General features: G+C 40.8%; 1 protein-coding gene across 2 annotated transcripts in view; it reads left to right on the top strand.

The window, feature by feature from the left end:
- The window catches only part of Prkar2b (protein kinase cAMP-dependent type II regulatory subunit beta), a 92,634-nt gene that overhangs the window by 4,923 nt on the left and 75,364 nt on the right, over window positions 1–12,347 (top strand). The window contains exon 2 of one of the 2 annotated variants that reach the window (XM_035445083.1): window positions 7,814–7,879. The exons of the other annotated variant lie outside the window; for it this stretch is intronic. Within the exon in view, the coding sequence (XP_035300974.1) occupies window positions 7,814–7,879 (66 nt within the window). The remainder of the gene's footprint in view (window positions 1–7,813; window positions 7,880–12,347) is intronic. 2 annotated transcript variants of the gene reach the window in all.

Below are 12,347 nucleotides of genomic sequence, written 5' to 3'. Positions count from 1 at the left end.
AAGAATATCAAACATCCCTCCCTCCCTCCTTCCCTCTCTCCCTCCTTCTTCCTTCCTTTCCTCCCTCCCTCCAAGTAGCAATGGATCCTCTTAAACCTGTGAAGTCTTTGTCAGAAAACCTTATCTCACTTTGATTTGGGGGGGGGGCAGGGGCAGGGTGTTACAGGGTTCAAGACAGTGTGTACTTGAACTCACTCTGTAGACCAGGCTGGCCTCAAACTCACAGAGATCTCCTGCCTCTGCCTCTAGAGTACTAGGATTAAAGTCATGCACCACCACCTCCTGGCTGTCACTTTGATTTTTCACAACTTAAAACAGTATGGAATATTGGAGATACTGTTAGATCTTTTAAAATGAATTTCATAGGTATGTATAATACATTATAATTATTCTGCCCACTGCTTATGTCTCTCTGTCATAACCCACCACATCTTTTTCCCACATGTGTGACTTGTGGTTTTGTTTTATAACCCATTTCATTTAGCCAGGGCCATTTGTGGGAGCTTTGGGTAGACTCTTCACTGGAGCCTGATGAGGTCACTGGAGGCACACAGCTGAAGGCTCTCCCTGACTCACAATATCAACTAGTTTAATAATGAGAGATAGGGCCTTGTGATCATGGTGTGGATTTAGGAAATGAGGACATTTATCACAAGAAGAAATGATTAAAGGGAAGAAAAGTAGTATCAGTGTGTCTGAAGAAATTCCCTCATGCAATTTTGAGCAAGTGTTCTTTACTTCTGAAACATGTGAGGACTTCTGAAACTTGCTTAAAAGTGGAAGCCTGTCTGAAATTGTTGCTGTGGTTTCCCTTAAGCAGATGGCAAAAGCAGGTAAGGGTAGTCTGCTGGCTTCCCAAGAATGTGCAGAAATATTCTCAGCTGGCTCTTTCTTTAACCTGTTGAGTTTGTGGTCACTTTAAGGAATCCCTATGTGGGCTGACTGTTAGGCTGGCGTTGGCTGCTCCTAACTCCCTGTGTAAGTCAGGCTGGCCTTGAGCTCAGCTTGCCTCTGCCTCCCAAGCACTGGGATTATAGGTCTGCACACTGTGTCTACTTTCCTACACACGCCAATAAGAACCTGATCTCGGGTGCCATATGGCCATCATAAGGCAAAGCAGCCAGTTGTCAGCTCTTGCTAATGTATTGCCAACAACAAATGACAAAAGACATGTATTTTTGGCTGTCCAGTTGTTTTGTACAACAGACAAAAATTATAAGTGCCTTTAAAAATTATATTAGATTTATTTCTATTTTAAGTATATGAATGTTTTTCTACATATGTACAGTGTGTGTGTGTGTGTGTGTGTGTGTGTGTGTGTGTTTCCATCAAAAGTCAGAAGGTACAGGATGCCCTAGAATTGGACTTAACAGATGGTTGTAAGCCACCATGTGGATGCTGGGAACTGAACTCAGATCCTCTGGAAGAGTAACAAGTGCTCTTAACTGCTGAGCCATCTCTCCAGGCCTCTAAAAGAGCCTCTTAATATACTTTGGATTTTTCAAATATATTTAGTTGGTTTGAAAACATTTGTAAAATTTTATTTTTGTAGTAACTTTAAATTCAGGCATTTATGGAGAAGCACCGTGCTGATGAGCACTTGTAGTGCTGACCCTGTGATAGTCCAGAATTCATGTGGTTGTTACAAGGACAAATGAGTTAGTATTTGTGAGGTCGGAGGAGAGTGTATAGAGCAAACACTGACTACACGTTAAAAGACTTAGCTGCTAGAAACTCCTGTAGAGTTACAAACTTTTATTAAAGAGTAACATCACTGTTTTGTTTGGAACCCATTCTGGTCTTAAACTTTTTAGAAAGCCCAGGTAGAATATTTGGGGTGCTGTGGCTCCCTTTGGGGTTTAATGTGAAACTACATTGCACAGTTGTAATTGTTGTCTGCTTTCAGCTTACAACTGCAGGTAAGAGGTTTCTGTAGTTAATCAGACTGTGCGGTCTTGGGCTGTGATAGCTTTAAATCCTGAAATGGATTATAGCATTCATGCCAATTGCTAAGAATATTAAAGTGCTGTTTATGAGTGTAACCCAGAAGTAGTATCACAGAAGATTTATGATGTTCAGAGTAGTACAGTTATAAATCAGGATTCTCTTCAGTTACAAGTATTAGAGAGTGAAATTGAAACATCCATGGCCTTGAAGTAGTCTTCTTCCTCCTCTTATCCACCAATAAGGGAGTCTTGCAGACTTGCAGAAGGGAGTCAAGGGAGAGCAACAAGAGGGGGGAGTGTTGAGAGGGGGAAAGAAAGAGGAAAATCAGTGGGGCATGTGAGAGACTGAGGCAAGGCCCTAAAGGATGGTGGGGGCTTGGGGTGCCTCCTGACCTGCCTGAATTAAAAACAAGCTTTCTTTCTGTAAGACAGTTACAAGCTTTCCATTGAGGCCGCACCCGGGAGAGGGGTAAATGTTGCATGGTTATTTATTGTTACAAATCTCCCTCCATGGATTCCAGTAAATTTCCAGCTGTCAAGATTTTGTTTATAGCTTTGTTTAAAGAAAAAAAAAAGTGTTTCCTTTTCCGTCTCTCAAATACCATCAGAAAACACTGAATTTGTCTATTAGAAGTTTACTTATGATGCCTTAAGCCTTAAGCAAGCCATTTATCAGCAATAGTAGAGTTAGAGAAGGCTCCCAGTGGAGCCTGGAGATTGATGGGACATCTCAGAGTGTGGAGGGGAGGGACTGAGCACAGGAGATTGAAGTGACTGGCTGCAGTCTCTGTCAGGTTTCCAGAGCACCAGAAGGAACCACCTGTTAGAAGGGACAAGTCGGTGTGGAAAGCCGAGCTTGTGCACTGCCTATACAGCGGCTAAGAAAACTCTCCCCCTCCCTCCCAGGATTTCTTCCTTTTAAGTTTACTCTGGATCTGTGAATTAATAATTTTGTGAGAGACTCTTCATAGAGAGTGTATGTGATGAGTTTGTTTAGATGAAGCAGTTGAGAGGCAGAAGCCCCTAACTGAATACAGTTGGTCCAGGCTTGTAAGTTTAGCCTTGTTCATATGTCAGTTTGTGTGTTATTTGTATTAACTCCTGTATTAGGAATTCTTTTTCCCCTCCTTTAAATTGCAAGGTACATTTCAAAAGCCCGAACTAAAGAAAAGTACATATTGCTTTATAATTTCTAGGGGTTTGTTTGCTCTGACTGCTTTTCATTGCAACAAAACTTTATAATAAGTAAAATTATAAATAAATAAATAAAATAAACCTAAGAGACAGTGAGGAAAAAGCCAGAGTGCAGTGATACTGCTGGGTTTTGTCATGTTCTAGCCTTTTGCAGTCCTGTCCCACAGTAAACCATCATTGTGATGTGATTATTAGTATAATTATTTTATGAGATCAAATTTTTGTCTCAGAATTTCCAAATAACTGTCTCATTATGTAATTTTTAGAAATAACTAAAGCTAAAAATTTCAGGCCAAGGTTAAAATGAAAACATAGCTTAAAAATCAGCTATAAGTTTGAGGCTAGCTTGATCTACAGAGGGGTCTCAAATCAATCAATTAATTAATTCATGAAAATAAAATTTAAAATCAAAGCAAAACTAACATGAAAAATTGGCTGTAAACACAGTTGGTGCGGTGTTTGTGAATGTTCAAGCAGTAGGCTCTACCGTGTGTGGCTTAGTATGTTTGAAAACTTTTAAAAAGCCATTCCAGTTGCTGCTCTTTCAAAACGTTTAATTTAAAAAAGGACAAAAGATCAAAATGTAAACACACATTCCTCTTGATAGTGAAGCCAAGAAGACAAGCCGTGTAGAGTTATTCCTGTGTCTGTTTGGTTTGGGTCTGACATTGTTTAGTTTACATCAGCTGTTCCAAGATGGAACAGTTCATGAGAGTGATATTAAGGGATTTTTCTTTCAGGGAAAAAAGCTTCCACTTAGTTAAACATTAGTAGATCCAGAAAACACCTTTCAAAAGGTCAAGTTAATTTAAAATATGACTCAGCCATTTCATTCCCACTATTGTAGAGGGCCAATGTTAAATGGTGTTTTTTTATTTATTAATAATTATTCTGAACTTCTGGGGCTCCTTACATCCCCGTGCTAAACAAGGGCTGTTAGAGACTTGTTGTTTCATCTTCCCCAAAGTAAGTGGTGGAGTCAGGATTTGGAGCTGGCAGCTGTGCTCCTTACCTAACCAGGTGGTGCCTGTGAGCCGTTTTCAGCTCTCACTGAAGTCACAGGGTTTAGAGTACAAACCAAGAAACAAGCTACCTACTCTGCCCTGGAAAACATGCATCCCGGCCTTGCACGGATCTCTCCCTTTTTGTTTTTGTTGTTGTTTTTTTGTTTCTTCAAGACAGAGTTTCTCTGTGTAGCTTTGGAGCCTATCCTGGCACTCGCTCTGGAGACCAGGCTGGCCTCAAACTCACAGAAATCCACCTGTCTCTGCCTCCCGAGTGCTGGGATTAAAGGCGTGCGCCACCGACGCCCATCGGATCTCTCCCTTTTACAATCTAATTATTTCATCTTTTCTGCCCAGATTAGTGCTTCATGCACCTCAGTAAAATATTCTGGGACTATGGTATTTAGAAATATATGGAAATACTCTGTTTATTTTGAAAAATGCATGGTATTATGCCTTAACTAGAAAAATGCATTTGAGTGTATACTCCCAATATGTATTTATAAATTTTATAAGTGTACCAATATATTAACTTACTGTGTGTGAGAGGAAGTGTCCCACAGTATATGATTCAGAGAGGAGGAAGTCTCTGTAGACATGCTCTCATTTTCCATTTTGCCTTTGCTTTTTAAACTTTTAAAGGGTTGATTTTTATACTGCTTCACAGTGCAGAAACTACACTTTGAGGACTAAGCTTAAATGCCACAACTGGGGACTTTGTTAACTGGTAACTGTGATCCACTCTGGTGTCCACATTTAAGTGGCTAGACCACAAAGGACCTACAGAGACCATGACACTCAATGTATGTGTGCACTAGCACAGAAGATTGGTGGGATATGGAGGGAAATTTTGTCCTACGATAAGGACATAAATAACTTTACCTAAAAAGCCTCTCTTGTAAATCTGTATTGCTAGGTGTATCTTGAACTCTGACTTAAATTGTAGAGCACTACCTTTGTGGGCAAGAAAAGAGAATCATGTTATTTATGTTTAATGAGGGATCACCAAGTTGTAAGAATGCTGATCAATAGTGGAAAAAAGACAAAACTTTAAAATAAATGCAGACAATAAATAAATCTAGAAGATCTCAGAAATAACATTTTATCTTGAGCCTGCTTCCCTCTCTATGTCCTTAGCTTGTTTCCTTCTCCATGTCCTGAGCCTGTCACTCTCTCCATGTCCTGAGCCTGTCCCTGTCTCCATGTCCTGAGCCTGCTCCTCTCTCCATGTCCTGAGCCTGCTCCTCTCTCCATGTCCTGAGCCTGCCCCTGTCTCCATGTCCTGAGCCTGCCCCTCTCTCCATGTCCTGAGCCTGCCCCTCTCTCCATGTCCTGAGCCTGCCCCTCTCTCCATGTCCTGAGCCTGCCCCTCTCTCCATGTCCTGAGCCTGCCCCTCTCTCCATGTCCTGAGCCTGCTTCCCACTTCATGTCTTCGAGCAAAATCATGTCATTTCAGGTTCTTTATTGATACTGATGGTGTCACATGCACTTAGTCACAGGGAGCTTTATAGACTGCAAACAGTAGGAAGTGCAGGAAAACACTGTTCCCTAAGAGTTTTCCTCTGTGTGTTGCACTTTGCCAGTTGTAGGTGGTCAGGGTTTTTTTTTTTTTCAATTAAAACTCATCTGAATATGAAATGCCTAATATGAAATACATGTAAATGTAAAGCGATGGAGCCTGATGTGTGTAAATGATGTCCCTGATGCTAGTCTGCTAATGCTTGCTTACATCAGAGCATTTAAAGGTGATTTCATGAAGCATAAAGGCTTTAGTCTTTTTTCTGTTTTCTCTCATAGATTTAGATTTTATTATATTAAAAACAAGCCTATTTTGTCTTTGAATCTGACATTTGGCTGTTCTCAAATTGCAGAGAACCCAGGCACCCAATCATGACTTGCCTGGAAAGGTTTCACATTCAGGGTTACAATTGAGGGAATGTTTTTGTTCCTACCCCCAATACAAAAGAATGACGAGAAAGTCATGAGTTAAAGCATTGTTTTTATATCTTTTATACCTGTTTTATACTTTGTATACCTTTATACCACCTCCTCCTTTGAGAAAGGGGCTTAATTATTAGAATAATTAAGTTTGTGTTTGTTTATAAATCCCTAAGCTTTTTTTTTTTTTCGAGACAGGGTTCTCTGTGTAGCTTTGAAGCCTATCATCCTGGCACTCGCTCTGGAGACCAGGCTGGTCTCGAACTCACAGAGATCCACCTGCCTCTGCTTCCCGAGTGCTGAGATTAAAGGCATGCGCCACTAACGCCCGGCTTTACTTAAGCTTTAACAAGTCATTTTGAAACAATTTAGGACAGAGTGAATAGGAAGACTACTAAAGGGGAATGCTACTTTATTTAAACGAGACAGGAGCTCATAGTAAAGTCAGAAATAAATGCCTGAAATATAAATTAATTGGGAAAATCTTTGTGCTACATTGGCAGCTTCTTGTTGTAGTATTTATAAAAGTAAGCTCATTAAGGGACAGATTTATACCTCTCCAAGTTAACTTTACTTCGTGGTTTATTACCAGAACCCATAATTCTATCCTTACTCAAGTGTAACCAATATCTTAATATGGGTTAGAAGGAGATAAATAAATAGTCCTTCTGGGTCTTAGCTTACAGACCCAGTTGTTCACAGATGTTTGATTTTTATATATTTGGTTATCAGCCTACTTTTTAATGGTTGAGCCATCATTTCTCCAGCCCCAGCTCTTTGATTTCTAAATCTACTGTCTTAACACTAGGAAATATTAGGACTTCCAATTTTTACTAATTTTGCAGTAATTGCTTTATAACTCTTTAAAAAAAATTCAGCCACACTGAACCTCTTAGAAGAGAAAGTGGGATTTATAAAAGTACCCTTGAACGAATTGGCACGGAGACCACTTCCTGAACATAATGCCAGTAGCACAGACACTGAGATTGACAATTAATAAATGGGACCTCCTGAAACTGAGAAGCTTCGGTAGGGCAAAAGACACAGTCAACAAGATAAAACAGCAGCCAACAGAATGGAAAAAGATCTTCCCCAACCCCACATCTGACAGAGGGCTGATTTCCAAAATATACAAAGAACTCAAGAAACTAGTCACCAAAACACCAAATAGCTCAATTAAAAAGTGGGGTACAGAACTAATCAGAGAATTCTCAATAGAGGAATCTAAAATGGCTGAAAGACACATAAGAAAGTGCTTAACATCCTTAGTCATCAGGGGAATGCAAATCAAAACAACTCTGAGATACCATCTTCCTCCTGTCAGAATGGCTAAAATCAAAAACACCAATGACAGTTTATGCTGGAGAAGATGTGGGGAAAGGGGAACACTCCTCCATTGCTGGTGGGAGTGCCAACTTGTACAGCTACTTTGTAAATCTGTATGGTGGTTTCTCAGGAAAATGGGAACCAGTCTATCTCAAGATCCAGCAATTCCACTGTTAGGTATATACCCAAAGGATGCACATTCATACAACAAGTACATCTGTTCAACCATGCTCATAACAGCATTGTTTGTAATAGCCAGAACCTGGAAGCAACCTAGATGCACTTCAACCAAAGAATGGATAAAGAAAATGTAGGTTTACACAATAGAGTACTACTCAGCAGGAAAAAAAAAAAAAAAAAAAAAAAAAAACAAAAAAAAAACAATGAAATCTTGAAATTCACAGGCAAATGGATGCAACTAGAAGAAACCATCCTGAGCGAGGTAACCCAGTCACAAAAAGACAAACATGGTATGTACTCACTCATATATGGATATTAGACATAGAGCAAAGGGTTACCAGCCTACAATCCTCACTGCCAGAGAAGCTAGGTAACAAGGAGGACCATAAGAGAGACATATATGGTTCCATGGTGAAGGGGAAAGGGACAGGAGCCCCTGAACAAGTTGGGAGCATGGGGGAGGGAGAGGTAGGAGAAAAAGGAGGGGGAGGAGAACATGAGATATCACGAAGATTGAGTCAGGAGATGAATAGAGGAGAGCAAGAAAAGAGACACATCAATACAGGGAGCTACTGTAGGTTTAAAGAGAAATCTGGCACTAGGGAATTATACAGAGATCCACAAGGATGACTCCAGCTGGGATTCTAAGCAATAGTGGAGAGGCTACCTTAAATGCCCTTCCCCTATAATGAGAATGATGACTTCCTTAAATGGCATCCTAGTGCCTTCATCCAGTAACTGATGGAAGCAGAAGCAGAGATCCACAGCTAAGCACTGAGCCAAACTCCTGGAATCCAGTTATAGAGAGGGAGGAGTGATGAGCAAAGGAGTCAAGACCATGCTGAGAAAACACACAGAAACAGCTGACCTGAGCAAGTGGGAGCTCATGGACCTCAGTCTGAAAACTGGGGAGCCAACATGGGACCAAACCAGGCCCCCTGAACATGGATGTCAGCTAGGAGGACTAGGCAGTCTATGGAGCCTCTGGCAGTGGAACCAAGATGTATTCCTAGTGCGCAAATGGACCTCGGGAGCCCATTACCCAAGGAAGGATACTCTCTTAGCCTAGATACACGGAGGAGAGCCTAGGTCCTGCCCCAAATGACTTGACAGATTTTTTGATGATCCCTCGTGGAAGGCCTCAGCCTCTCTGGGGAGTGGATGGAGGATGGTTTGGGGGGTTGGTGGGGGGTATGGGAATATGGGAGGAAGAGGGAACTGGGATTGATATGTAAAAGAAGATTGTTTCTAATTTAAATAAAATTTATAAAAAATAATTCAAAAGGTATTTTAGTGTTTGAACTTTAGCAAAAACTCATTTGTAAGAAGAATATTTTATGTCTGGGTGATGGTGGCACATGCCTTTATTCCCAGCACTCAGGAGGCAGAGACAGGTGGATATCTGTGAGTTCAAGGCCAGACTGGTCTACTTTTTTATGGAGGAGTTTTCTATCTTTCACTGGTTTTATTCTTAAATATTTTGTCACTATTGTTATGACATCTGGAGTTTTTTCCATTACACATTGCATTTTTTTTACTATTACATATTCTAACCAAAGATAATAACTTTGGGCATATCAACAAGGAAATCCTTAGAGTAGCTTACCAGCAAATGGAATAGAATTCAGTATTTTTAGTTATTAGGGAAGTGAAGATCAGAGTTGTGATGAGACAGCATTACATATGTACTGGAAGGGCTAAATAAGACAGTATCTTGGGTTGGCTGTGAGGTGGGCCAGCTCGCACCTGCCTGTGTATGTTGTAAGCCTATAGCAAAGTAGATAGACTGCATGCCTAAAGTATAGACTTACAAATATCCCTGTGAGAATATTTACTGGAGTTTTATTTGAACTGGAAACAATGTCCATCAACAGGAAAATAGGTAAAATAAATTATGATATTCTCTTTCAAAGGGATACTATTAAGCAATAGAAACAAATGAGCTGTTGATGCTGCCAGCAGCAAGAAAGAACCTCACATTTAAATGAAGTTCCCAGACAGGGAAAATGCAAAGGTTGTGGGGAAATTACATAGAGATTCCCATTGATTGGTAGGGAACTGACTAACAGGCATAGAAACTGTCCAGTGTCGAAATGCCTAAATCTACTTTGGGAAGTTGTGCACATGGCTTAGGACATTTGTAAAAGCTCATCGCATGGTACATGTCGTAGGATGTTAATTTTGCCTCAACTAAAGAAAAGCAGAACCATGGATGGTGTTGGATCCCTGTTTTCTGGTCTTTAACCGAGAAATACCATTGCTATGATAGTTCTTTTGTAATGTTGCCAACCAAAATCCAGGTTCCCCTTTCAAAGAAATGGGGCATAAATAAGAATGCTTTTTGATATTGGCAGGAAACAAAGCCAAAGAGTTGTCAGCTTTTGCTACTTTTAAATCTACTGAGTGTTTCCAGCCAGTGCTGTAATGTGTGAGTTTCGTCAATTTAACACTTTGTAACTATCTCCTTCATTTGTCTGAATGGTCTTTAGTTCTGTAGTACCTGCTTGTTGGTAAATTTCCATCTGCATAGTTCCTTCAGATTTGTGGTCCAAATGTGTACATGTAAGTACTGGGGATTAGTGGACACACAGATCAGGAAAGACCCCAGCCCCATGGAGCTAATTTAGGAAGAGATGGGCAATAAAAAACACTAGATATCTTTAGACAGCTGTTATACACAATTATTCCAGAAGTGCTTCCTTGGATTAAGTCTGAAGTGACAGGGACATCTTCATTCTTTGAAGACCCAGGGAACTCAACTGTGGGTATGTTCCAGGACTGTTTTAGGAGGAGGTCATTGTCATGCCCCTCCAAAGCTTTTATATTTTTCAAAATGGCCTTTGCTGTGACTTTATGTGTGTGGCAATTAGAACTCTGAACTTCTGGAATTGCTAGTCTATTCTGTCTAGGTTATCCACCTCCCAGATGGAAACAGCCCTTGGCTGTTGCCTCTACCGTGCCATCCCTGCTGTATCAGAGGAGGGCTTGGTGCATGGAATCACAGAGGTTTAATTTCTGTAGTTGGACAGTGTCTTTCCCAAGAAGAAGGTATTTGGAGAGTTTGGAACCCTTTTCCCTTGGCCTTTGTCCCTGCCTGTGTCTGTATGGTGCTGTAAGGTCGGCCATGTTGGGACTTCCCTAGCTGAAACTGTTTTCTCTCTCTCTCTCTCTCTCTCTCTCTCTCTCTCTCTCTCTCTCTCTCTAAGAGAGCATTGTCAGCAAGGTTCTTGTGAGTTACCTTTTGTTCACTCATAAACAAAAATGTGCTTTGCTAGTTGGTTTGTCGCTACCTATATCAGTTATATCTGGAGGCATTTGGTTTAACAAATGGAACAAAGTTGTAGGTCTTTTTAGTGCTCATTCAAGTTGGACCATTCTAAAAGCTGAAGCACTGTATTGCATTTCACTCTGACCTACTTCCAGCCACAATCCATGTGAGCAGGTAGGATGGACACTGGCCTATATTCCTCCTGAAAATAGTGTCCCTCAGATGCACACACCTCACACAGCCACCTAAGGCTAACACACCTCAGATGCCCACACCTCACACAACCACCTAAGGCCAAGACTCCTCAGATGCCCACACTTCAAAAGCCACCTAAGGCTAAGGCATACTTTGAGGTATGTGGTTCATAATCCATGTATCAGCCCTTAGGGTTTGGAGAAGCTCCCTCTAGTTGTGATGCTGCCCTCATGTTCCCCTCTAGAGGCTAGTACATGTGGGACTGTATTGAGTATATTCAAGTATTTGTAGGTGTAATAGAGACCCACCAGCTTTTAGTAGAATAATAGAAAGTAAATGGTATTTTGGGGACCAAGAATTGAACAAAGTATACATGAAAGGATTGGAATCATCACAGAACACCCCAAGACCAAGTTCTGATCACAAAGGCGATTTATTTGCCCCACAGGGAATGAGGGCAGGGAATGAGAGACAAAGATAGGAGTAGAGGATGAGGGAGGAACCAGGGAGAGGAGACAAAGGACAGCCTCTAGATAGAGAGGAAACAGATGTGGCCCACAGACAAATGGCAGTTTATAAAGGAAAAAAGGGAAATCCCCATGTTAGGATGAGTTGGTTTGTTTTGATTGGGCATGTAAATTAGGGCAGCCAAAAGGGGACTTTTGATTGCTGGACTTTAATACTTTGATAGCTCTACCTTGGTAAGCAGCCTCAGGAGGAGGAAGTGGCCAAATAAGGGAAAAGACCTTGGTGGCTAGCTTTAGGGATGTAAAGCACAATTTAGCAAGGCAGAGGGAATGGGGGAGGACAAGGCCTTGCCAGACTCTGGCCACAAGAGCCTTTTGCTACTTGGTGAACTATTTCTATAGACCAGGCTGGCCACGAAATCACAAAGATCCACCTGCCCCTGCCTCCCGAGTGCTGGGATTAAAGGCATGTGCCACCAATGCTTGGCTGCTGATGACCTTTTAAAAATTTATTTTTTCTTGGTTCAAGGGTGAACTTTATTTAATTTTTGAAACATAGACATAAGTTAGTTTATTCTGAACTAAGTATTCTTTCAAAAATAATTAGTTTATGCATTTCCATTTACAGTTTTCCCAATCTTTTATTTAGGCAGCTAACAGATATAAAAAGTGTTTATTTCTTACAAAAAGAAAAGAAAGCAACTATTATGAGGGCAGGGATGCTAATTATTTTTCAGAATCTATGAGGGTTGAATGTATTTTACTGTAGGGCATATAAACACTTTTCTCAAAAAGACCCCTTTATTTATCCACTGTGACTTTTTGTTT

The sequence above is a fragment of the Cricetulus griseus genome, chromosome 5 (genome assembly GCF_003668045.3).
Source record: "Cricetulus griseus strain 17A/GY chromosome 5, alternate assembly CriGri-PICRH-1.0, whole genome shotgun sequence".
NCBI lineage: Eukaryota > Metazoa > Chordata > Mammalia > Rodentia > Cricetidae > Cricetulus > Cricetulus griseus.
The sequence above is the reverse complement of the archived record's forward strand: the minus strand, read 5'-3'. Positions and strand labels throughout refer to the sequence as shown.